Raw genomic sequence first — 27,036 nt, forward strand, 5'->3', positions numbered from 1 at the left:
AGCCAAATAGAGACCGAGAAAGTGAATATGGTCAGGGATACACCGCCAAGATGCTTTGCCTGATTATAAAGTAGTTGCTCATGTCATTCCCTGCAAGGGGATAAGAAATTGCAAAAATGGCATTACTGAACAAAATTATGAGGCTGAGAGAAAGATTTGCTTGGTTTCCCTAGTTTACAGAAATTACTAGTAAGAAGCTGATAAAATTGATGTGACTTTGCTAGAACAACCTTCTAACAGCACCCTCAGTTCAACTATGCATATAGACTAGAAGTTGATCTTACCCATAAACACACTGACACAGAATGATACTGAAGAATGAGTTTTAATTCCAAGGTGTCTGTAGTCCCTATGCACTTCTGTTTGAGGCTTCAGAAGAACACTGTTTGTTTTAAGCATAAACAGCTTTTTTAAAATAATTCAGTCCTTAATGTACTTTCTCAGTTAATTCCTCTTTGTGCTATTCTGTAAGTTCCGTGTTCTTGGCCTTCTCTGCTTTATTCAGTCAGGTAATCTTTCTGCTAATCATGCCATTAGCAAAATGAACATTAAAACAACTTCTCAGCTATTACTACATGTGAAGAGGAAAAACAGAGATAAAAATAAGTATTTTCTTACTTTGCTCTATTATTTTTGTTTTCTTTTAAATTTTTGGGAAATGCTGTGTTCCTTTACTGTGGATCATCAGGTGTTGCATGTATTCATTGCATTCAATGAGTCTGGAACATAAAGGTGTTTCTGCTCACAACTGGAGTTGTTGCAGAATACGCATGTGTCCACTTACTGCAAGATAGAGATGGGTGTTAACTTACCAGTTTGTGATACCTGTATTATTCTGGGTGGCTGTGAAGATAATTTCTATTTTTAGGGTTTTTTTTCTCTTTTTTTCTTTTCCCCTGATATTGCAATAATAACAATTAGTAACAGTTCATAATCTTATTTTGATCCAAGAGATGCTATTAATCATCCTATGTTACAGAGTTATTGCTGAACCAAGAGACCTCCATGTACTGCCCATCTCTGAATTCTGCTGCCTTAGTACATGTTATGTTGTTGTGGGCTTTGTAATTTGAGCCAGGACATAGCCTTTTCATACATTTTAGGATGAAAATAAAAATATATCTCTTTTTCTCTTTCCTTTGGTGAAGTGAGAATCTTCCCATAGGATGTATTGACTTACTTTCCTAAAAGCAGTATATATACTGTTGACTCCTAATTTAAAACCTGGAGATTTCATTCTTGTAAATACCAAAACTTCCTTTCAATTCAGTGGGACAAAGCTGATGCTGGTTAATGCTAAGGGATTAAATATTCAGCTGTATCATAAGCAGAATGTGTTCAGGATCCTTCATCTTAGCATGTCTCAAAAAAGCAAATGCTGAAATATGAATCAGGTTTTAAAATAACATATTCCCATTACACTAAAATGAACACTGATTAAAATTAATTTGGCTTTTGGCTTTCTCACCAGCGAGGTAATTTCCTCATTGTCATGAGGACTTAAATATTAACTCAAATGATAACACATTTCATTTAGGAAAAAAACTGTTATATTTTGATTCCCTGCCCCCCCCCCCCCCCCCCCAGTGTTGCTTGCAGAGTTCCTGGGACACATTACTCTGATATACTGTACTGGTGAATGGAACACAATAGCTAATACAACCCTGATAGTCTCTTGGTCCTTTTAGTGGTGTACAACAACTGCTATAAGGGCAGCCAGGGAATAATAGAAGGACATGGAGTGTTTATAATATTTTCTCACAGTGCTTTTCAAGCACTCTGTAATCATTCATTCCTTTCTGTTGTGCTACTCTTGTGCTGTTTGCATTGTCGTCTGCTTTTCGGAGATGAGGGAAACAAGTCACAAAAAGTTACCTGAAGTGACCAAAAGCAGTTGCATGTGCACCAACATCTACAACATAAACACTGAAACAGATACAGCTGAATACAGAATAGATCCCAAATTTGTTTCTCGGATTTGTATTTGAGTTGTTGAATTTTATTCAAGTTTAATGCCATGCTCCAAACTTTAGTTATTTTTAAATTTGTATTAGGAAATTCTCATCTTGTGAGAATTTACTTTAAGACTTAGAGACAGAAAAATTCTGGAAACCCTTGAAAAAAATTGTCTCACAAGGAAAAACTTCACTCAGTATTTTTCAAAATGATTGTGAATTTAAGGAAGTGGTGCAAATTCCCTTCCTCAGTGTACAGCATCTTCCAGGGATGAATGTCAAACATGTGCCCACTTCAGAAATGGATCAGTGAGTCTTTCCATACAAAGAGATTGTAAAGAGGATCTGATTATTATTTTTTTTTTCATGTAGTCTCATGTTCCACTCTAGGACACCATTTTTTGTTATGAGGCAGCTACATGTACAGTTTATATCTGTCACACTGTAGAGTGATGTTAAGTACTTAACTCTTGTTACTTAAAATGGTCTACAGTAAATACAGTAAAATATACTGAAGCTGTTTCAGTTAAGGCATGAAAGGATGGAAGTGAAAAATGGACAAAAATTGAGACAAGACAATATTATAAGGTCCAGCAATTGGACCTAAGCTCTTTTTAGAGTTGGAACAGTGTTATTCTCCTTAATTGCATTCAATTGCACTAGAGCTATAGCTCTATGGAAATAATCAATGTCTTTAATCATTCTGTGAATGCAGTAGGTCAGATTTAACAAAAATACTGTTATCACAAAAAGTGTCAGAAATTTCCAGAATTTGCACATTCTCCTATAGTTCTAGGAGGGGGGCACACCAGATTCTGAGCTTCAAAACCACTTCCTTGCTTCCAAAGTACTTATATGGGCTTTGAGAAGCTCCCACCATGGAAAAATGTATAGTTTGCTATTGATCACAACTAATTTCTATTGAGCTCTAATTTCCTGTTTGATTTACTTCCCATCTTTACAAAGATTTCTTCACAGCACACAGGAGTGTAAGACAACAAAAGATTGGACATTAAGAGAGGAAAGAGAACAACATGGCACCAATAAAAGGTTATTTCATAGAATTATGGAATATCCTGAATTGGAGGGAATCCACAAGGATCATTGAGACTTCCTCATGATTTCAGTAGTGCCAAGCTCTCTCTGTTTTATACATAATGAAGCAAACATTTTAGTATATGGGACTTCTGGCTTGCCAGGCAGTAATTAGTTTGCAGATTTTTAGAGACATGATAACAGGATAGTTTATAAAGTGGTGGTAAAAAAAAAAGGTGATGCCAGGGCTATGTGAATATGGGCATTTATTGAGAATGGAAATGCTTGGGAGGAAATGGGGGAAAAGAGTGAGCGAAGCTCCTGTCTGTACAAATATGGGTGAGAGATCACTTTGGGGAAGCATAAGCTGAGAGGGACTTTGAGGGTGGAGACAGAGAATTGTTTCTGGAAAGAGTGCTAGGATGGAATGGAATGGGATAAATGAGAAAGGCTGACAGGCAGTGATGATGCGGAGCTCAGCCACACTGTACATGGGTTTAAAGAGGTATAACTAATCCTGACAGAAAGTGGGGGAAGGATTCTAAGGTGCTTATGGCCTAGTGGAGACCACTGGCAGAGTGAAGAGCTAGGAAAAATGGGACAAAGAAAGCTTTTGATCTATGCAGTTATTCCAACACAACGTCATCAAATGGATGACTCTCATCAGCACCATCTGGGTGCAGCAAGAGGAAACTACCAGCTTCGGCTGTAATCTGTTTTCCTCCATATGGCAGCAAAACGTGAAGAGTTCAGAGCTCTTTTTGTCCATAGAAGACTATTCAAGGAAAGTCACGGAAGGGTTCACAATCTGTTTTCTAACAGACAATCAGCTTTACTCACTGTAATCAAGCTTTTAATAGAAAGACCTACTGTAACTGCAAACTGATTCAAACATTTACAAGCACTCTTTTGATGTTCCTTAACCTTTTTTCACCAATCGTAGGAAGCAGGCATCTCAGCTGATTACACTTATAACCCACTTTTCTGCCGCCTGAGAGAAATGACAGTATTAACCTGGTCTTCCCACCCCAAAGATGTGACAGCTCCTTGCTTGGTCTTATGTCTCCTGAGGCTGACAGCCAGTAAACTGGTTTTCTGTCACCAAAGCAAATGATGGTCTTTAACTGGGAGCCAGAAGCTATAACCACCACTCCATCACTTTAGAGAATGACCAATATAACCAGTTTTCAGTCCTTCAACAGCATGACCTCCAACTCTTTGCAGAAATGGGCTATCTTGTACATTGGCACCCTGGTCTTTCAGGGCAGGACAGTTCTTATTCTAATTTTAATCTCTGTCTTTTAAGAAAGTAATTTATGGCAAAACCCTCTGAAGTAATTGTCTTCACCATGGAATTGTGCTGAATTATTGTTCTGCCCACACAGAGAAAAGAAGCACCAAGTCAAAGATTTAGCAATTTGGCATTGATTTCTGTCACTTGGCAGCAGAATACCATTCATGTTGAGAAGCGGTTGCCCCCAGAGTGCCCAAAAGAGGGGGAGGCTGTCATCTCCTGAGCGCTCTGCTCAGTCCCTCTCCTTCCACCATCTGTCTGTCAGCACACTTCATGAATCCCCAAATATTGTTTCTCACAGCTTTCTGAAAAGCTGAATTTTGAAGACAGTTCAGTCCCTGCATGCATACACACAAAACCCCAAACTAGAATTAAGAGAAAGCAACTATCTGCTTGTGTGTGTGTGCGTGTGTGTGCATGTGGGTACATCTGAAGGGACTTAAAGGAAGGAGGACATATCCTTAAAAATTCATTACTGCTGCCAAACTTATTGTTTCTTTTGTTTAAGAACAGTAGGGAAAACAACAACAACAACAACGCCAACACACATTAAAAAGCATCTGTCATGAAATGCAATGTGAAATGCTTCCGACCATCATGGTCTTGGTTTTCTGGTGCCTCAGTAGCTGCTCTTCTCTTTGTTTCAGATGTTAGTGTTAGCCACCAGCTAAAGATTGAGCTTGTGGACTTTAGGTCTGAGAGGTGACTTAGTATTTTATAGAAAGTGTTTTTAAATATCCCAAATATGTTGTTAGCCCCGATTTGTTTGACTAGAATGTGTTCTGTTTGCTTTAAAAAAGAAGATGCTTTGAAATTAGTACTGTAGTTGTGTGGTGGGAAACGGATTGTTATTTGGAGTGATTTCCATACAGAGGAAGAGACCATCCAATTTCATCCCATTAGAATAACATATTACTTGAGTCTATACTTGAGTCTAGACTGAAAAACGTGAAATGTTTGTTGGGCAATTATCTTTTGATGCTGAGTACTACAGTGGCTATCTGCCGTTTCTAAGGCCACACACAGCCACAAACGCTATCATCAAAGTACATCTCACACAATTGTGTAGGAAAGGTGTAATCCCAAGACTACAGAAAACAGATCTCAGCTCTGAGCTCTCTTACAGGGAAAAGGAATGAAAGCTGTGTCAATACAAACACTGTGCACAGCCAGACATGCTGTATCCCAGTCGGGGGATGTTTGTCACTGGTATTTGTCAGCAGCCTGTTCCCAGAGAGTAAGTAGCAAACCTCTTGGATTCCCAGGATGGAGCTCTGGAGTTGCCCTCATTTTCTTCACTTTAATGCCATAAATGGTTAAATTACTTTGCTTGTTGAACCAGCACGTGCTGAAAGGTTTCAGTTCATTTGCAGCCTGAAACGTCATGCAGCTTTGTAGTAACAAACATTTTGAGACAAATCATCCACAGGAACATTAGGGTTATTCCTGACCAAAGAAATTATGTTCAGAGCAGTCTTGGGGTCCCTGTCCAGCCTCAATGCAGGGAGATGGGAGCTGGTGCCAGCAGGACAATGAAAGTCAATGGATTTCAGCTTGTGCACAGCTCCTCATTTGCTTTGATTTAAAGGTCCCAGTCTCAGCCCTTTATGGTGTATTTAGGTTTCCTTATAGGCCTCCAAGGGCCTGCAAGCTTCTTTATTCCTTAAAAGTATACCTTGTTGCCATAATTGAAGCCATTTTGTTACTGTAATTCCTCCCTAATATTACAGTTCTAGTGAAGTGTTCTTTCCCTCTGGAGGCATCAATTGTTATGGGTTTTGAACAGGCCTCCCTTCAGTATACGTATTTTCACTCCCAATGCCAGAATCAGGTCACTGTAATTCTCTTCCATAGTAAAACACTGTCCCTTCTTTTTTCCTATCAAACCTGATGTATAACACATGTAGTCACAACTAATTTCACATCTTACCTCACAATAAGCTATTTAAAGTGATCATCACACTTCAGAAAAAAGACTAAAGAATGACTACAGGTTATCATAGTATTTTCTATGCTTTTAAAGTATTTTATTAAAGCATTGAATGTTCAAAGTCCCGGGAGACATTTATAAAGTTTATGCAGGTACTGAACCCATGTAGATTTGGGCACTGGTGAGAGAGCAGGGGATCGAGTCCCAGCAGCACACTTACTGAAAAGCAAATTGCATGGGGTTTGTTGGCTAACCTCTGTGTGTGAACCAGAGGTTTTCAGTAAGTGGTGTTGATGTCTGGTCCCCACCTCTCCATCGGACTCCCTGCTGTACGCCTGTTTGTATCTTGATCTCTGTGACATATCTGAGGATAGGGAGGGATAAACTATATCACAGACTGAGAACCAAACTCTGGATTTGAGGAGAGGACTGGATCTGTGGCATAGCCAAGTCACTGTCACTGTGCAACAAACTCAATACCTGAGGTCTTTCTGCTCTTCTCCACCAGCCAGAGGGAGAACTCTGTGGTTGGGATACATAGCTATTTCAGGCAGAAAGGAGTGTAGCTTCTCTCCCCATGGCCCAGCACTGGGCTCTGGTGCTGGAGGAGAACTGTAGAGAACAGACAAAGAGGTCCCACGTTTGCCCTGGCAGGGCTTGTGCTAGGGAGGTTCTCCTGACACTTGCTGAACATGAGACTGTACTGTTTCGAGTATGAAAAGTGGATGGATTGTGAGATTGTGAAGGATTCTTCTGTCTTTTTTTTTTTCTTTTGTGTGGTTACAAGTGTCACTTGCAGACTCCCTTTAAAATACCTTTATAAACCAAAGTTTTTTGTTTGCAACCAAGCTAATACTCTCTGTTACTGGATTCATCATGCTTTATTGCAATTAATTGCTTCACAGTGTTGAAACCAAGCACAGTTCTGCATTTTTATGAATGGTTCCCCTATGAAACTAAAGATGCTTAACTCAGATGGATGGATGTACTAGTTATCACTGTGCCATCTGCCCTAAAACTTGCACTTTTCATGAGATGCCACTGCTGGGACATCTGGCACTAAAAATATGTTTTCTGCATCATCTCGCAATTGAGGAGGATGCAATGGTTGTTCAGCTCCACAGGAGATTCCTTGAAGCATCCCTCTGTTATCTAACAACTTCTGCAAGGAAAGTATGACACTAAGCTGGCCAGGGAATGAATAATGCTATTAGTGGAAGGCTGTGGTTTTGCTTTATGGTTTAGAGTGTTGCTGAAAGGGAGTGGTGCTAGTGTGATGGATTGATTGATGTGTAGCCAGCCTGTCCTATATCCTATAAGTCAATAGTTGGCATGATAGGACTAAAATGACTGTATAATATACTGTAAGTCAGCTCCTATTATCCAAAGGCTAAAAAACTGCAAAATCGATTCACATCTATATTTCTCAGGAAAGTCTTTGGAAATAGTTTCTGTATAACTTGAACCTACCATATATTGGAATTTCCTTCTTAATTTCTCTCCTGAAGTTGCACACAAAATAATGTATCTTGAGACTGAGCAGTTACAACAAAATTCTGCCATTTGTCAGCTGCATCTTGATGTATAGGTGTGAGATTTGACATACTGAGGAAGAACTGTCCCTTCTCCATGGCTGGACAGAATGGAATCAGTGCTCCTTTGTGCCAAGTAATTTTTTCCACTTCTGGCAAAAGCTATTGCATGAGCCTGTGTGCTTCTTTGTAGGAGGTGGAGCTGTGTCGCATTAGCAGCCAGGAGAAGCTGGGACTGACTGTCTGCTACAGAACCGATGATGAGGAAGACACAGGGATCTATGTCAGTGAGGTAAAGACATGGGCTGGGGAGGGGGAACACATCAGGGAACATGAGAGCAAGTGTTCTGAGACCAGGCTGCAGAAATGTCGGCCGTCAGCCAGCATGTGTCACTTCCAATTCATTTAGATTATCAATTTAAATTGTGTTTCTCAAGTAGTGTAATTATTACTAGCACGCTTCTTTAATCCAAATGCTTTTAACTAAAACATCATAGTTAGGGAAATACAAAGCAGCCTGAGCATGGTCTGAATTTTGAAAGAAACCTGCCCTTATATAGCAAAGCAGGCAGAATTTTGAAAGCATACTCCATACCCTGCTTGCACTTCATCCTTTCACAACCTCAGTAATCCTTATTTTATTATTTGTGGGTTTCGTACAGTGATGACATCACAGACATATCACAGTTGGATGAAAAGAATAGCCTGGAGATGAACATGTCAGAAATGACTGATCTCTCCTAATAATTTTTGTATTTTTATCAGTCAAGAAATAGAGTACTGGGTATTGAGATAAGCAGAACCCTGAGTTTTCCAGTAACTTAAAAGGAAAACATGGCATCCTACACATATCCTGAGGTGTTCCACAGTGTCAGTCCAGAAGACTTCCAGGCACATTAATTCCCTTTGGGTATCCACTCACATCCAAGATGGTTGTTTTCCTGGATAAAGCAGAACTCTTGTGAGTCCAAGCTCACTAATGATTGTTCTAGTTTCCCAGATTGACATTTTTATGACTTGTTGTACCATATTGTGGATGAAGCTCATTGACAGAATTAATTGGTAGAGAGTTTTCTCCTGCTTAATAAAGAAGAATGGAGAGAAAGTTCATCTTTCACAGGCCAGAAGCAGTGTCAAAGAAGCTGAAAAGCACAGCCCTAGAACTAGTATAAGTATAGGGTAAGAACTAGTAAGTATAAGTATAGAACAAAGTATAGAACTAGTGTAAGTCTTCCAACAGTTGTATGGGTGCTGCTGTTAAAGTCTGACTTGTGAAGAGAAATAAAATGCAGGAACCTTCTAATACACTCCAGAACTGTATGTGAAATGTGCTAGTTTTCCTACATGGTAGATATTTCTCAGACCTTTTCTAAAGTGACTGCAATTCTATTGTCTTTCATACTTGATTAAACATTTAAGAAATATTTTTTTCTATGATAGCGCATGAGAAGAAAATGATATCTAACAGCTGCAGAGGATGTAACCTGCAAACAAATGCTAAACTCAGATGTTTTCTTTGAAAAAAATAGCTTATGGCACATTGAAGCAAAATAAATGATTCAAGATATCCATCGAATGAAAGGTGATAGATCGAACTGCCCTGCAATGAACAGTAGGTCATTGCTCAGGGATGAGCTATAGTGACTTTGATAAACTGTTAATGGAGCTCTAAACTTCTATTTAGGTTAAACTAACTTAAAATTAACTGGCTCAGACCAGAAACATTATACAGAACTTGTGAGTGATCTATACAGAATAGATCCTTTGGGATTTTTCACTGTTTCCTTGAGAACTGCAAAATTCCAGAGGAAATAACAGCTTGATAACTGAAGCAATCATTTAGTAGTAAATATTTTCATGCAAGAAAAATAATCCTGCTTTTTCCTAAAGACAGGCCCATCTGTATGGTGGCATCAATGGCTACAGAATCACCACAGCCCATAGTGAACTTCCAGAGCAGAGGGTCTCTGTAGTTAATTCTTCGTGCTCAGACAGCTGAAGGTTAATGTCTACAGTGGCATAGAACAGTATTAATCTGACAGTGATATGCTCCTGACCCGTTCAGTCTTTAGGTTTTTGTCTCAAACAAGCTTATACAATTATTTAATGAACTGTTGAGTTCATGGGGTTGTAAAAAAAGATTTAAATTGCCTCTGTACAGAGCAAAAAAGGCATGTTTTCAAATTCAGCAGCTGTAATTGGTTTCCAGTAAAAATATTTTAATGTTCAGTTACTGAATGTTGTCCTATGCAGGTTGATCCAAACAGCATTGCTGCCAGAGATGGACGGATCCGTGAAGGAGACCGCATTTTGCAAGTATGTGACAATAGCCTCTTTCCTAAACTCTTTCTTCAAACATACAGAGCTGTCTTCTCTGTGGACTGTTAATGAGGGAAGGTAGTTCTCTTTGTTACTGTGATCGATGAGAAAATCCATGTCTGTCTGTTTTTTAACACAATAGCTGGGAGCTAAAGTGCGTGTACTGAAAAATGAGAATGACAAACTTGTTCTGGCTCATGCCCTTACATCCCATGTATCTCATTGCTGTATTTATTAGCAAATCTCATTTTCCCTATGTGCATCTCAGTGTCAAATTCGAAATAGGGATCCAGAAAACATAAATACAGGTATCAGAAATTTGCTGATCATTCACTGATTGCATAAATTTGGGTAAAACTCACTTGAGCTGAGCACTGATGGTAAGAATTTTCACACAAAAGATGTGTTGTCCATAATGGATGATCTTGAATGTACTTGAGCAGGGCGTTCACTTGGCTTTTGTTAATATTTTATTTTCTCTGCCAATAAAACAACACTGTTGTGGGGTTCTTTGCTGATCTACCATCTTGGCTTTTTTCTTCTCTTTGGTTTCTATGGATCTTCTCATTCAGAGAGCTGCCTTTGCAGCTGTCCTGCACATAGGTTTGTGCAATAAGTCACAGCACCCATAGCCCAGGTCTGGAGGAGTGAACGCAGGTAATGTATGGAGAGGGGAATAGCTGGAATGGCCGTGGGTTTGTATTCTGAACGGTCAGTGACAATTTTGAACTGATGACAAAATCACAAAATAGCTACCAAAAATCAGTCAATTGGAAACTTCTCTACTACAGCATCTTAGGTCTAGTTTCCAGTCTATTTCCCTTGTATTTTTATTTTATTTTTCCAGAAATAGCTGCTGGTAATGACAGGTTGCTTTTCTGTAAACAGTTTTGGAATTGCCCTTCTTTAACATTAGGTTTCTGGTTGTCACAAGTTCCTTCTCTCCAGTCTTCTCATTTTTGCAGCTAGCATCTTTGTTGAAATCTCTAGTTGTATTTCTCACCCTCGTATCAGCTTTAGAATTGTAGCTAATCTCCTGAGCACAGTAGGATGTGGCTGTGGGACCACACTGAAGACTGGGAGTAAGAGTGGAAAAGTCAGTGTGCTGTTTTCCATGTCTTCTTATAAAATATCCACTGAAGGAAGTAAACAAAATATAGTGGTGCTTTTAACTTTAAAAAATCAGAGAAAAATCCTGTTTATTCAACCAAGTAGAAACCATGTTCATTGTTCATTCCTCCTCTATGCACTTTAAGTAAATTGAAGGTAGATTCATTTCCTGCTATTCTCCTTTATTTCTGAAATTTCTGGATGAAGTGGAAAGCTATGAGCAGCTCAGGCAAACATTCACAAATTCCTTAAGAAATTTATTTCAATTGTGAGTAAAGACTCCAGAGGTGAGAGAAAGCATAGGTAATTCTGCCGTGTTCTTGTAGGCTGGAGCATTACTTTAATGTCAGTGCTGATATATAGCTATGAGTTTGATCATTAAAGTTAATACCCAGAGAGTTATGTGGGGTTTACTTTCATATCTGAAAACACATTGACCCTCTATCTACTCTTATTGATGAGATAACTCAGAGAAATAGAAGGTGACAGTGCCATTATTGGGGATTATACCGAGGCTGGGAGCAAGGCAGAGCTGTGAGCATGGGGGCATTTGATGGGGGCAGAAGATGGCATTGCTTACAGCTAAAGGGGGATAGTATTTTGTGCATTTCTCACAAAACTACAGTGGATTTCCTCACGAGGCTGGAACTGTCCCCTTCCCATTCTCACAAACATCACACAACCTCTCCAGTCACCTTCTCAGTCCTCTTAAAGATATTAAGTCTGGATATTTCATGTCAGATATTATGAAGCCAAGGGAAAAAAAATATTAGGACAGTCCCAGTGAAACTCCCTAAACTTTTGCTGGTTTTAGCTGTGAAACTCCAGTCTAACAAATGCTGTCCTTGGAGATGTGATCTCCATGACTGAATTCCTGCTTGTACCCCAGTGATGGCTCCACTGGTGTGCAGTCAGCAGGGCTGTGGTCTCTGGGTGGTTGCCCAGCTGATAGGACTTGCTGGAGCAGCTGCTGTGGCTTGGGGTGTTTGAATAAGCTGGAGATATGCTCCTGGCTCTCACAATCTATGTTGTGGCATTTTGGGTTAGGGCAGTTCTGTGTCGCCAAAGACTTGCCTGGTCTCCTTTATTTCTGAAATTTCTGGAAGAAGTGGAAAGCCATGAGCAGCTCATCATTACCCCTTTGCGTAACCTGTGTAGTGTCTCAAACATTTACTCATTGCCAGTTGGATGCTCAGGGTAGAACAGGTTTTTCTTTAATCTGAGTTAAAGCTGTGTTTTGTGTCTTAATTTTCAGGCCTACACACACATAGAGAAGTATGACGTTCTCTTTTCAGAAAGAAAATTCCTGCTACTTACAAGAGATGAAGTATTGGGCACAGTATTATTTGTCCCGAATGTTCATGTCTTTCCACCTTCCCATTTTGTTTGCACCCATTTTCAAACAGACTAATTATTTTTTCACTACCACAATTGGAATAATCCACTTCTTCAGATTCGGACAAAACTAAATACATACGGAAAATACAGTTTGCACATAGTCACAGCCATGTCTGTTTCGATGAGGTGATAGAACAGCAGAAAGATAACAAGAACAGCACATTCTTATTGGAGAACTATTTCTATTTTGATTATCCCCTGGCAAGGGGGATACATATGTTTTGTGTGTGGTTCTGGATACTAATCTATCCACACAAATGTAAAATGATTAAATGGAGCAGCAATAAGCAGTGGCCTGTAAGTATTGCCTGGCAAGAGATAATGCTGCAGCTCCCTAATTGGCCCTCTACACGCACACAGTGTGACTGATTTCAGCTGCGGTATTACCAGTCTTGCTTCCACCAGCACTATTATCTCAGAGTGACACTTCCATTACTCTGAACGAAGAAAGATGAACGTCACCTGTCAGGGGCTGGTTAATTGTGTTGCTAGATGTATGTTACCAGGGCGCAGGTTGGACATTTATGAACATAACTGCTTCCTCTGATGTCCGCCATCCTTCAGCGATCGATACAGCTCTTACAGTAAGCGCATAATTGAGTGAAGGCACTTACCACTGAGGGGCTGAAGATGAGCCCGTTGTGCGAGTTTCATTGTCCATACATTCACCACAAATGAGCTGATATTTGCCCTTTATTGTGTGTTGCTTTGTAGAAATAGAAACTAATGTGCCACTTTCATTTGTTTTCTAGATTAATGGGCAAGATGTCCAGAATCGAGAAGAGGCAGTGGCATTGCTCTCCAGTGATGAATGCAAGAAAATTGTGTTGCTGGTTGCAAGGCCAGAACTGCAGGTTAGAGTAAATAGATGCACTGAGCCAGGACCTGGGTTATACTGTACATTCACTGTCACTGTAAGTAACGAACTGCTGAGAAGGAGGAATGCCAAAGTTCCTAACAAAAGGAGGAAAAAGATAGTTGCACAGCTTTGCAACTTATAGCCAACAGAGGAAATAATGTGATAGTGCCAGGGCTTCTTTACCCAAAGATAAGCAATTTTTTTCAGCAGACAAAATAAGCAGGCATACAAAAAAAGCTGACAGCACTAATATGATATTAGTAAAATATGAAGTAGAACTTGAAAACTGTATATTGCTTGTTTGATGATTCTTAGTTGTTCTGGGGATAAACTTCCCATGCTTACCTCAGTCATTTATACGAGCTTACTCAAAGCTGTAGTTTTTCACTGGTGATGGTGCTTTTTATTCTATGCACTTGTAAGCAATTGTTCACTCATGTACCAGTTATGGAAGTTTCACTACAGTACCATTCAGCAGCTCTGGATCAAATTGTTTTCAAAGTACCCAAAGTTTTTTGGTCACAAAAAAAAAATGCTGGTACATTACAAATCATATCTCAGGAGGTGCTTTTGCAAACACTTTTAGAAATATTTCAATAGTGCTAAAAATAAAATTATGCCATGCCAAGAATATGTCATATCATTGCAGGGAGAGGTGTTAAGTTGATCATCAAACTAAAGGAGAGGTAGAGTGAAAGAAGAGTACTGTTTGTACTTTCCTTTATATGCTGTTTTTAAGCCATTGCAAAGCAAAAAAGACATAATATTGTCATTGTTCTCTCCATCTGTCAGCAGTTCAAGCGAAGTTGGTTATGTTGCCATTTATCTCTGGTGCTATTGTAGCTCACATTGGAAGTTGCAGAAGTTTTAAAGAGTTTTTTCAACATCATTTTTTTTTATTTTTCACTTGGGTTTTGTTGTTCTGTAGGGAACAGAAACCCACCAACCAATAAAATGCATAATCAGGGAAAATCTGTTCTCTGTATTTGTTTAGATTGGTGAACATTAGAAAAATCATATTGATATGACATAAGAAATTAATTTCTCATACCCTTATTGCTTCCCATACTGATGCTCCTTCCATATCACAGGACGCAGTGTACTTTGGTTTGCTGGGGTTTTTTTGTTGTTTGTTTTTGTTTAGTTTAATTTTTACGTTTGAGTACATATTCATGTAAAACTGAATAAACAGCTATAGTATATCAGAAGTCAGACTGCTGCAAACCTATTTCAGCTAGCTGTTTTGCTTTGAATCTGGTAAAAATAGCAGGATTAAGCAGGCTTTTATTTTCAGATACAAAAAGCTATTGTCAGTATTGCAGTCTTGAAGGCTGACTGCTGAGTACATTCATTGGGCAACAGAGAAGAAAACCTTCTTTGGCCATTTATTTGTGTGGTGAATACTGATGGATAATTAAGTTAAGTTTTGAAGCATGTCACTAAAGGGGCGCCTAACCTGTTGTATATGGAAAGAAGTAGCACAAGCAGGTGAATTCACACATGTGTAGGTAAGAGTGAAAGTAATGCACATGTATGCTACAGTATATATTATCCGTATTCTAAAAGTTTATCTTAAGGATTCACATTAAGTTAAATTCACCGTCTGCCATGATCAAAGCAGCAGATTTACCCAAGTGAGATCCATCTTTCATCCTCCAGATTTTGTTATCTTTGCAATTTCCTCAAATGTGGTAAATTAAACTGCATTCTTCACAGTAGAGAAGGACTGAGTTCCTGCTTTCCTTGGGAGAAAAAGAAAATGAGAACAGTTAACAAAACTATTGGTCAGTACCACATGTTTCAGAGAATATTTTTTAAGTCCCATTAAGGACAAACAAAAATTACATGTCCTAAAGAAAAAATAGCATCCTTCCTTCTAATCTTGGGCTGACTTGCCATGAAAAACTATGGAAGGTTTATGTTCGGCAAAAGCACATTAGACTTTCTGAAGGAAACAGTGATATCCTACCAGCGTTCAGGTGTAAGTACCACACAACACCAATCACTCTCTGTCTAGTTTTGAACTACCACTTGCTGATTTGCTTAAGTGTGCTTTGATGCTCTGGTGGCACTTCTGCTGCAGGTGGTGGCCTGTGTTGCACTGATCTGGCTGCCTCGAGACGTGAATAGTTGGTTGTTGTCACTGTCTAGTGCTTAGGAACGTGCCATCTTTTTGTCAGCTTCCTCCTCCTTTCACCAGTGACATAACAATAAATATTGCCTTCTGCTCTTTTCCCACCAGTACAGCCTTTACAGGAGTGTCACTGACTGGTATTTTCCCTGTCAGCGCAGTGCACCATCTGCCAAAGGATTACAGATACAAATGGGCACATACACATGAGCACAATAAGCAAAATGAGAAGAGGAGCATTTTAGGGCAGGGGTGCTGGTTTTGTTAGTGTTGAAAGCTGTGAAGGGGGCAAATGGGATGTGAACAGCGGGTATACTCACTAGATGAAAAATGCAACACTCCCTCCTATCCTTTCACAAGACTGTCTTCACCAAATGTCAAAGTATTACACTTCGGGAAAACACAAACAGATAAGACTTGTTTCCAGGCACACTGTAAGAATAAATATAACGACTCTTCCAGGCACCGCATCTGCCTATTCCCATCTTCTATATGTATGTTAGCCTTGAAGATCAATGGGGAAATTGCAGTAGAAATACAATGCAAGGCTGTTATTGAGGTTGCAACACTAAGGTACAGCACGGAGGTGGAGGCTGTTGAGAGAAAGGACCTGACTGTCTCATGGTCCTATTAGTAATGATGTCGCTCTTTCAGCACTGGGGCTCTCGGCGGTAATGAACATGACAGCCTCAGGATTATGCACTGTGCCTTTCATACCTTTTGAAAAGAAAAAATGTCTGTGTTGAGCAGTCTCCTTCATTATGAAAGAAAATCAGTCATACTGTTTCAAGAAAGGATAAAAGGCATGAGAGTCCCATTTTTTATCTTTCTTCTTCCTTTTCTGAGAAGCGGACTCCTACCGCCTGGCTTTCTGAAGTGAATCATTATGATAAAAAGAACTAGTCAAGCATTGCCATTTGGGTTTACCCTATTTTAGCATGTGTCCTTGCTGACATAATATAATGTACTAATGTATTGTTTGCAGCTGGAGGAAGGGTGGCTGGATGATGAAAGGAATGAATTCTTGGAGGAGTTGAACTTGGAAATGTTGGAAGAGCAACATAATGAAGCGATGCAGTACACAGCCAATGAGGTGGAGCAGGTAGGACTGCTACTAAATGTGTCATTTGAAATTTTGCTGGGTATACTTCATACTAATAGAGAACAAAGTAGTACACTGTTAAATGGAGTCAAAAGCTTTGGCAGAATTTTATCTCTAAAATGCTCTGAACTAGGTAAAGCAGAGGGGAACAATAGATATTGAGGCCAAGTATGATAAGTTAGCAAATGATTTAGGAAGCTTGGATAAGTGCAGATTTCTCTCTCTCTCTCTCTTTCTTTCTTTTTTTTTTTTTTTTTTCTTTTTTTCTGGGCTCTCCAAATAACATTTTTAATATTTATTGCTTTCTTTAACTCTGAAGTGTTTGGGCTTCATGTTGATTAATTAGTGGATTGGATCAGTGTGGCATGTAGAGCTCTGAGCTGGGATAGGTGCCACTCTTTTTGTACACATGCAAGGTATGAGCCAGCCCACGTACCAGGGAGCATGTAAGCTAACTTATAAATGAGATAAAAGAGGTGTTTAAAAGAAACAACAGGTGTTTTGGTAACTCAAGTGTATTTTTCTTACACCAGCAGTGCACTGCTTATCATTTGTTTTGTTAATGGAAACAAAGGCGCATACTGTTAACATAGTCTCAGATTGCTGCTAGCCTTTTATCTGCCCATATGCACTGTTAGTGGTGCAGCTCTGGCAAAGTTACACGTGCAGCCCTCAGCCATACAGTTTAATCAAAGGATCTTCAATAAAATTGTACTTCATTGTGAAAGGCGTAAGAGACCTTATCCTTTCCTGAAGCAGATGATGTGTCAGCATGCATACCCATGTGGAGCCAAGGACATAATATCCCACCACATCTCCTAGCTTCTGCATGTGTGCAGCTGGGGAGAAACTCTTTTTCTAACCACAGAAATTTCCAATTTGAATTTTTTTCCCTGTTTTGAATTGTTTGAAAGCAAAGCCTGAGGCATTTTCCTTTGAAGTGAAGAGGGAGAGACTCTGAGAGCCTTCCTTCCTCTGGAAACCAGGGAAATGATTTCACAGAATCACAGGATATCCCAAGTTGGAAGAGACCCACGAGGATCATTGAGTCCAACTCCTGCCTCCACATAGGACCACTCAGCATTCAAACACCATTACATCTGAGAGCATTGTCCAAACACGTTTTGAACTCCTACAGCTCTGTGCCACAGCCCTGGGCAGCCCGTTCCATGCCCACCACCCTCTGATGCAGACCCTGTCCCCAACCCCAGCTGCCCTCCCCTGGCACAGCCCCACGCCGTTCCCTCGGGCGCTGTCGCTGTCACACAGAGCAGAGCTCAGCGCTGCCCCTCTGAGGAGCTGCAGCCGCCATCAGGCCTCCCCTCAGCTCCTCTGCTCTGGGCTCAGCAAACCCAAGGACCTCAGCTGCTCCTCATACATCTTGCCCTCTCGAATCTTCACACCTTCATAGCCTTACTTTGGGTATTTGCTAGCAGTATTATGGCATCTTCATATTGTGGAATCCAAAACTGCTCACAGTATTTGTCTGATGGGAGACCTGGCTTCAAATCCTGCACTGCCCGCTCCATGCTGGGGACTTGAACTTGTTTTTAGCCCATTCCATCCCCCCCTCTCCTTCTACTTCGATGCTGTTGATAACTCCCATTAAATCTATTCACTTTACACAAATTAAATATTCATTGGGACAGAGACACTGATAGAATAGCTAAGCAATTAAGTCTATTATCTGGAATATGATAGACCAGATTACAAATCCTTGATCTTACAAGCATTTAATTATTCACACAAAGTGGAATAACTCCAGTGTCAGAGGTGAAGGGAGCCTTACAATGGAATGTGCATTGGCCTTTTAGTAATGATTCTCTTTTCCAGGCAGTGATCCAAGTCTTGCTTTCCCAGGTTCAATGTGCTAAATACTGCACTGCTAACCAGTCTGACCTGATATTTGGCATCTTTTTTTTTTTATTTTTTTAACCAGAAACTGTTGTTTTTTTTACTGAATTTCGTTTATGGATAGTGTTCATTACTGAATGATGATGTTCTATGTGGCAATTTCATCAAATGCTGTGAGATTTTTTTTTTTCCCATTGAAGTCTTAGACTAGGAATATTTTTCCCCTATTGAGATTTTATATTATGGCAGAAGAGAGCTACACTTGAAAAGATTATGGTCTGTAAGTATGTGTCTGACATTGCATTGCTTGAAGTAATTCTAGAACAGCCAGACAGTTCTTTGCCCTTCTGATGAGTAATTGAATCAACCAAATGCAGCTAGATGTGTAATGGGCCGTTAGTAATTTGTGACAGCTGCTGTCTCTCCATACTCTATTGTAGTGACTCGGCAACTCAGAAAACTAGTTCTTTATTCCTTTCCTAGCCTTGTTAGGCCAGGAAATCAAGCAGTCTTCTGAGGTGAATCATATAATACATTGGAATAATGAAACTCTCTCACTGCAGCTGCAGGTGGCCAAGCTGAGTAGCCTTAAGCTCCCAGGTTGGCCACAGAGATTTTGCTGCGACATTAGCCTTAATTTTTGAACAGTTTTCTGGTTTCATAATATCTGACCATCGTGAATCATATGATCTACAGGAATGAATGCATATAGTAGCAGGCTATCCTTCCAAATATTAATCTTTTTTATCAACAGCATTTGAACATTTGGTATGAGCTGTCAGAGAAGGAATTGGTACAGTTTGTAAAAGAAGAATGGTATAGAATTAAATTGGATAGTCCTGTCCTTTTTGTGTTTTTTAGCCACTCTATAGAATTTAATCAAGAATTGTATCTTCTCCAAAAAACCTAAAGGAAATATGTAATTCTTCATTTTTTATAATTCATTTTATTCCTTCCCCATTAGAACATCGCAGCCCATCGTGTAGCAGTGATAACTTTGATATGAATACCATACATTTGCCATGCAGAAATTCTTATCAGTACCATGGAATATATCAAAACCTATTAAGAAAAGAAAGAATTGGATAAAACTATTCATTCCAGTTCATTCAAAGCTGAAGTGCAGTGAAAATATCTGGGGAATTTTTTTTTTTTTTTGAGACAGAGAGAGAGAGGTCTGTTTCAAAAGAGCAGCATTGTTTGCAGAAGAGCATTTTACCTTCTAAAGCACAACTGAAATCAGTTCCAGTCTTCCCCTGTGATGGGTGTATCTCATGATTAGCCTGCCACTGGAGATTCCTCTCATTGTGGTCAGCCTCCCTTTTACTCTCAGACTGACCAGGGAGCCCAGGCTGATTAAAAGCCTTCACTGAATCTCACTGCTTTCAAACTTCAGTAGCAGGGTAGGCTATGAATCACAATATGCATCCTAAGTTGTAAAATTAGAATAGAACAGTGCCCAAATTCCTGCAAGATTAGCCATTTTATAGGCATGAATGCTTGCTGGAGCATCTTTTGTGGTTCATTTATTGTTTGATTGTACACACTGCCAGGTTTGCATTCTCATTATCTGAGTGCTCGCTGCAAAGATGAGGCCTAAGGATTCCTTTGATATTTCAAACAGAAATAATTGTACCCAAGATTGACAATGTATGTTTGAAAACAAACTCTTTGTTTGGAATAGATAACATAGACAAAAGCAGCACATTGGTATTTGAAGACCATCTTCTGGTTTGCAAAAGGGACTTAACCTGAAATTAAGCTTCAAAACAAAATGAAAATAATCTCATACTGTAAAAGACTGCTCAGCCTGCACACGTTCAGGGTCTCTGTCAAAGATGAAGTTAACTTATTTTCAGTGTCTGCTTTAGACAGAGAAGGACCTAAACAGACAATTGTTTCTTCTTGACAGGGAGAGGAATCCAGGGGTGACTACCTTCCATTCAGGTGTCTGTACAATAGACGTTTTTGATCAGGTGATTCCCACCTATTTGATTTCCAATAGACTCAAAAGATGGATTTTACTTTAATTACATCTTTTGTGTGTGTGTGTTGATTATGCAAAGTAGAGGCAATTTATTATGCTCACTCCATCTAGATCATATGGAAGTTGAAGGAGCAAAATTTAAATCATTGATTAAAGTGGTATAGAAAATGAGCCCCAAATTCTGAAAGTGTTGATTGCATGAGCCCATACTGTAAAGTTTCTTTAAATGCCTGTGCAAACAGATACATTAAAGGATTTTTCAGATATACCCAAACATCTGGTGGTGTGGCACCATGCTGAGATACCAGAGGAAGGTCTATAATAATATGATGTGGCTCAGCACCTGGAAGCTGTATAACTGTTCTAGCACAATGTGTATAAGCCACTCTGAAGTGTAAGCTGAGTTTAGTCACATAGACACAAATGTGTTGTGTCATTCCCCATTGGTGTCAGCAAATGGATTTTGGCCATCCTCCTTCACTCGATCTACTAGTGATGTAGAATGTGACATTCAGACAGGCACCCAAATTGTTGGTTATTCTGCAGCAAGGCCATCCCAGGGTCCAGTGGACTGACCTTGCATCTGTTGTTGAATATTCTCCAGAGCAGTAAGAGCCATAGGTGACACTGTGTTGTGGCCAGAGTGCACACTCAAACTCTGCTGAAAAAATTGAAAACAGAAGACACAAATACAAGCTGAAGCAGCTTCAAAGCAGGTGAAAGAGGGGACCAGAATAGTTGATATAGCAGCACTCGCTTGGAAGACATAAATAGGGAATAAAAATGAAATTAAACACAAATCTCCAGCACTTCTGATGAACGCCCTAGACACTTCCTTGGTTGGATCGCCCTTTTTTCTGATTACTCTGGAATTTCATGAAGAATTTCATAGGCAGCAAATTTTTCTCTGTGTAAAATCTGAAATTTTGTAACTTAAAAATAGTTGATGTCTGAAGAGTTGAGATCCCATCACTTCTCCACATACTCATGAAGAGAGAACTAAATTGTTGCGACCACTTTGGAAATATTTAATGAGCCTTAACAACAACCTAAAATAAACTGCTGCTCTCTCGCAACAATGCATAAGTTGAGGAAAGAAAGATTAGATAAATTATTATAATTAATTATTGCTGAATAATTCTGCAGTACTTAGTTATTTAGAGTGTTACTAGTTCTATTCTTCATATTCCTTCTTCCTCCGACAAGATGTCCTTACATTTAAGTGGCTAAGTAGAACGATCTGACAGCATCTCAGACAGGGGAGATATGATGGCTGCTCCAAAAGTAATGTTTTCTATTTTATTATGTTGGCCCCTGACATCAGAGGCAGATGTTGATGGTTTGTCAGTAGAGGTTGAATCTTGCCACTGATATTTGATAACAGTTTGTTGCTTTGCAACAGATGGCAGCAGAGGGGAAGTCTGACAATATGGGTCTGACACAGAGGTGCTTATGAGGCAAGAGTGTATAATTGAATTCATACATGCAGAAAAAATTGCACCCATTGACATTCATTGACTCTTGCTGAATATTTCTGGAGACCAAACAGTGTATATGAGCATAGTGAGGCAGTGGATGATGCATTTTTGCAGTGTGAAAGCCAAGCAATGTGAAAGACAAGCCATGTTCCAGACAGCCATGCATAACTGTCATACCACAAAATGAAGAGTGTCTCAATCAGCTCATCCATGCAAATCAGAGGATTACAGCCAGGAAACTGTGAATATCAGCTTCAGGGCATTGGAATGACGACAGCATTTTAATGTTTCAAAGTCAAAACTACTATTGAGTGTCAGCATGTGAATTCCCCATCAAAGAAACACTTTGTGATGCAGCCCTTGGAGGGTAGATGATGTGCAGTGTCTTTTGGGATAAGCGAGGAGTGATACTTATGGATTTCCTGGAATGCAAACAAAACATCAGCTGTGACCATGACATCATAACGCTGACTAAGCAGAAGGTTTGAACTTCTGGAGTAAGGCCAGAGAAGAAGACAATTGTTCTCCTGCAACACAATATGCCAAGCCCCAAGACCGTGAAGCACATTGAAATCTTGGTTGGAGTGTCCTACTACACCTACCATATAGTCCAGATTTGGTGCCTTCTGACTCCCATCTGTTCAAGTGGATGAACGATGGAGTTGTGTGGGCAATATTTTCCTAGCAGTGATGCCATCATAGCATCTGTGAAAAAGCAGATCACTTCCACTGGTACAGATTTTTATGACTGTGTCATGAGGGCTCTTATTCATTGCTGGCATAAATGCACAGCTAATGGTGGTGACTATGTTGAAAAATATTGTTCTGTAGCTGAAAAAATTCTCTATCAAATAGTATTATTGTGTTCTCAGTATCTGTTGTAGTATCTCTGGAAATTAGTCAGAGGCAGTACTTTTGGGGAGTCTACACATGTGCCAGTAAATTTTGAAAATTTTGGCAGATATGACACCCAAATATGTATGGGAATTAAGCACTTGTGTGTCTTGTTATTAGTTGTATGTTGTATGTACGAAATGATGAGTATGAACTCCTTGCTACTATTATAAGGATAAATATGTTTTTTCAAGTCTTGTCTGAGAACACATTGCTAAAACACTCTTTTAGAGATTTGTAACTGGTCCATCACAGACACTAGATTATCTTGTTTGCTTCTTTCAGTATTTATCTTATTCTACTATTACTGTGTATTTGGGGGTGAAGGTTATCTTTGTTTTCCTCAGACTAGGCGATTATTTTTTCCTTGTGACTGAAGAAAAGAAACCAGCTGAAAGGTGTGTGGTATGATCGTGGGGTACACAAGAAGACAAGAGAAAGGAGGAGATGGGAGACATGTTTTCATCCTGTTTTACTGTCTGTCATAGAAGAGAAAAAGGGAATTATGTCAGTGTCCTCTTTGAATTTGTTTCCTTTCATTGGGTACACTGTACATTTTTCTCCCATAATTATTCCTACCATTATATGTAATTATGCAATTATACCTCCAAACGAAAAAAAAGCATTTGGTTGATACTGTATGCACTTATATTTGGTGAATAGGCCATATAAATTGCACTCTAGCTGATTACTCTCTGAGAGGAGTAGAGGGAAATTCTTTTCATATGCAGTTTGAAAAATAAAAAGCACTCTTCAGAGAGACATTATTTCACATTCTTTGAATTAAAAGAATATAAATAGGTTAGGTACAGTGATTGGGTGTTAATTAAAAAACAACAGTTTAAGAACTTGACATCATGCCCATGGCAAGCACTCAGTGTTGTTGTACGCTTAATGGTAAAAGGCTGTTTTTATTTCTAAGGAAAATAAACTCCAACTAGGGAATAGAAATGATCTCCAGAGATGTATGAGAGAGAAGTCTGCTTGAGCAAAATCTAGGAAGTCAAAATGAACAGTCTTTCAGAAAAAGACTACTGAATGCACGAAGTAGGAGACAGGAATACTGAGGGTGTAGTAGAACAGGCTGGCCTGCAGTCTTCCACGCTGCCCATCTTCGTGAAGCATATAAAGAGTCCTCAGATTAAAAAAAATGCTCCACTGATGAAAGCAGTCTTTTCATACCCTCTTAGGTTGCGCTAGTCATTCTTAGATTGGCTGCTTGCTCTATTTGTATGTATGTATGTATTTATTTAGTTATTTTTGAAGTGATATCAGCACTGAAGCTTTTTTCCAAGTTTGAGAAGATCTCAGCTCCATCAGTCTCTGGCCATTATCCAGAATCAAAAACAGTGCACCATCTGGTAATCATTATCTTCAAGCATTGCAAAGAGGTGGCTTAGCTAGAGAGGAAAATGTTTCTTTCCGGACTTCAGAAAATATGTCACTAGTACTGTAATTCATCTGCTTCTCTCAGTATGGCCACCACAGCATGAATCTCAGAAATGTTTCAAAGCCATGAGCACTAGGACTGCTGTTTAGTGATCTCTTTTAATTCAGTTTAAATCAGACTCCAGCAATTTAAGCAAAACAGAGCTGGAAAATATTCTCCTATAATGTGATCTTTATTTAGTGATGATAGTCACTTTGATTTGCTTATTCTTTTAGCCAAAGAAGCATGAGGAGGAGGATGGAACTACAGACACTGCAACCTCATCATCCAACAATCATGAGAAGGACAGTGGGGTGGGACCTACAGATGAGAGTCTTCGTAACGACGAAAGTTCAGAGCAAGAAAATGCACCTGAAGAGCAGAACGGTGCAACTCTGCAGAACAAACGAGAGCTGGGTCATAGCCAAGACACATTAGGAAGTGTTGAGCTCCAATGCAATGAAAGCTTTGTGTCAGGGGAATACATTGAATCTGATTTCATAGGGAACCCAGAGGAGGAGTGTGAAAGATTTCGACAGCTGCTGGAGCTGAAGTGCAAGATTCGAAACCACGGGGAGTATGACCTGTATTACTCAAGCAGCACAATAGAATGCAACAGAAGAGAGCAAGATGGAGTGGAACATGAGCTGCAGCTACTCAATGAAGAGCTGAGGAACATTGAACTCGAATGTCAGAATATCATGCAAGCTCACCGGCTCCAAAAAGTGAGGGATCAGTATGGAGACATTTGGGCTTTGCATGATGAAGGATTCAGGAATTACAACACCAGCATAGACGTACAAAGAGGCAAACTCGATGACATCTTGGAGCACCCTGAGAAGTCTGACAAGGACAGCTCCAGTGCTTACAATACGGCTGAAAGTTGCAGAAGCACCCCTCTGACTGTGGAGCGATCCCCGGACAACTCGCTCCAGCGGATGATCAGCATCACCAACAGGAAAAACCTGAGGAGCACAATTGTGGCTAATCAGTCATCCTCAGGACAAAGCAACAAGGAAACAATCTCAGTCAAAACCAAACCCACTGAGCAAAACAGCACTGCTGAAGACACAATGCTGGCATCAGAAAACAGCAAATTCACAGACCAGGAAAAGCAGAGCACCGAACACATTCCCTACCTGTCCCCATATCACAGCTCTTCTTACAGGTATGGGAATATACCTGCTCATGCCAAGCATTATCAAAGCTACATGCAGCTGATCCAGCAGAAGTCGGCTGTGGAGTATGCCCAGAGCCAGCTCAGCCTGGTGAGCATGTGCAAAGACTCACAGAAGTGTGCGGAGCCCAAGATGGAATGGAAAGTGAAAATAAGGAGTGATGGGACAAGGTATATCACAAAGAGACCAGTTCGAGACAGAATCCTAAAGGAACGTGCCTTAAAAATTAAAGAAGAGCGCAGTGGAATGACGACAGATGATGATACAATGAGCGAGATGAAGATGGGTCGCTACTGGAGCAAAGAGGAGCGGAAGCAGCACTTGGTGAGAGCCAAGGAGCAGAGGAGGCGACGGGAGTTCATGATGCGTAGCAGGCTGGAGTGTCTGAAGGAAAGTCCGCAGAGTGGCAGCGAGGGCAAAAAGGAAATTAACATTATCGAACTAAGTCACAAAAAGATGATGAAAAAGAGAAACAAGAAAATCTTGGACAACTGGATGACAATCCAAGAACTGATGACACATGGTGCTAAGTCTCCAGATGGCACAAGAGTGCACAATGCCTTTTTATCAGTTACTACTGTATGAACACAACTTCTTTCAGAGAGTATACTACCATTTAGGTAGAGTACGATTGCCTCGTTCAATGTGGCATTTTTATATATTTTGTGACTGTTTATAGTTTGATCTTTTTTGTAAGCAAAATTACCTGGTAATTTTTCATTTGTTTTTCATATAATGGTACCTGCTTTATCTGTCAGTCTTTCTATATCCTGCAATATATTCGTATTACTCATTTGTAGGAAAAAAAAAAAAAAAGAAAAGCAAAACAAACAAACAAAAAAAGCAGAGAAGGCAATTAATTTCTTAACCTCATAAGTATCCTGAATTGATATCTGGATTTATTTCTCTAGTTTTCTTTTTTCTACTTTAGTAACAATACCAAAACAAAATGCTTTATACTGTATCCTTGGCTTAACAAGTTGTTGAAGTTTCACATCGTAGATTGCATCTGTTTATAAATCATGTGCCACATCCCGTCTTATAGATAAGAACGTCCTTTTTCCAACAACACATTGTACAGTACATTTATTCTATAAATTGCAATTGTATTTGTCCAAGTAAAGTGTAGATGGACAATTCTCCTGTGTTCTGTAGTAGCATTGGTCATGTAGCTAGGCAGTCTGTGGTAATTGTGAAGATGAAAGAGAAATAAATTATTGCTTATCTTTAAGAAAAAAAGGTGAAAAGTTGTTTGATTTCAATTGACTGTTTGCCTTTAAAGGATGATTTATTTTCACCTTGTCTGATTTTTGCAGCATATCTTTCAAGAACACAAGACACAAAAGATACCATAGACTAGTTCTTAGGAATTAGCTTTGCCCTTTTTAGAACACATAGGAGTGAGATGCTTTGTCTGGCTCGCTGGCTTTTTCTTACCTGCTATTATTAGTCGATTGAATGATTTTTAATATATTGTTGTGCTTTATGCTGTTGGGTAGCTATTTTGGGTCATTTTCCTGGCTGAGCTTGGTATTTGTTCAACACGTGTTC

At 39.6% G+C, this 27,036-nt stretch overlaps 1 protein-coding gene across 3 annotated transcripts in view; it reads left to right on the plus strand.

Moving 5' to 3' along the window:
• The window catches only part of PDZRN4 (PDZ domain containing ring finger 4), a 245,672-nt gene extending 218,960 nt beyond the window's left edge, over positions 1-26,712 (plus strand). For 2 of the 3 annotated variants that reach the window (XM_048926479.1, XM_048926483.1), the window contains 5 exons: positions 7,940-8,038; positions 10,000-10,062; positions 13,326-13,427; positions 16,549-16,665; positions 24,544-26,712. In XM_048926479.1, the coding sequence (XP_048782436.1) occupies positions 7,940-8,038; positions 10,000-10,062; positions 13,326-13,427; positions 16,549-16,665; positions 24,544-26,070 (1,908 nt within the window). In that variant the 3' untranslated portion in view covers positions 26,071-26,712. Of the gene's footprint in view, positions 1-7,939; positions 8,039-9,999; positions 10,063-13,325; positions 13,434-16,548; positions 16,666-24,543 lie in introns of all 3 variants that reach the window. The other variant, XM_048926470.1, reaches the window with a different exon arrangement.
• The last annotated feature ends 324 nt before the right edge of the window (positions 26,713-27,036 follow it).

Source organism: Lagopus muta, chromosome 1 (assembly GCF_023343835.1).
Source record: "Lagopus muta isolate bLagMut1 chromosome 1, bLagMut1 primary, whole genome shotgun sequence".
Lineage (NCBI taxonomy): Eukaryota > Metazoa > Chordata > Aves > Galliformes > Phasianidae > Lagopus > Lagopus muta.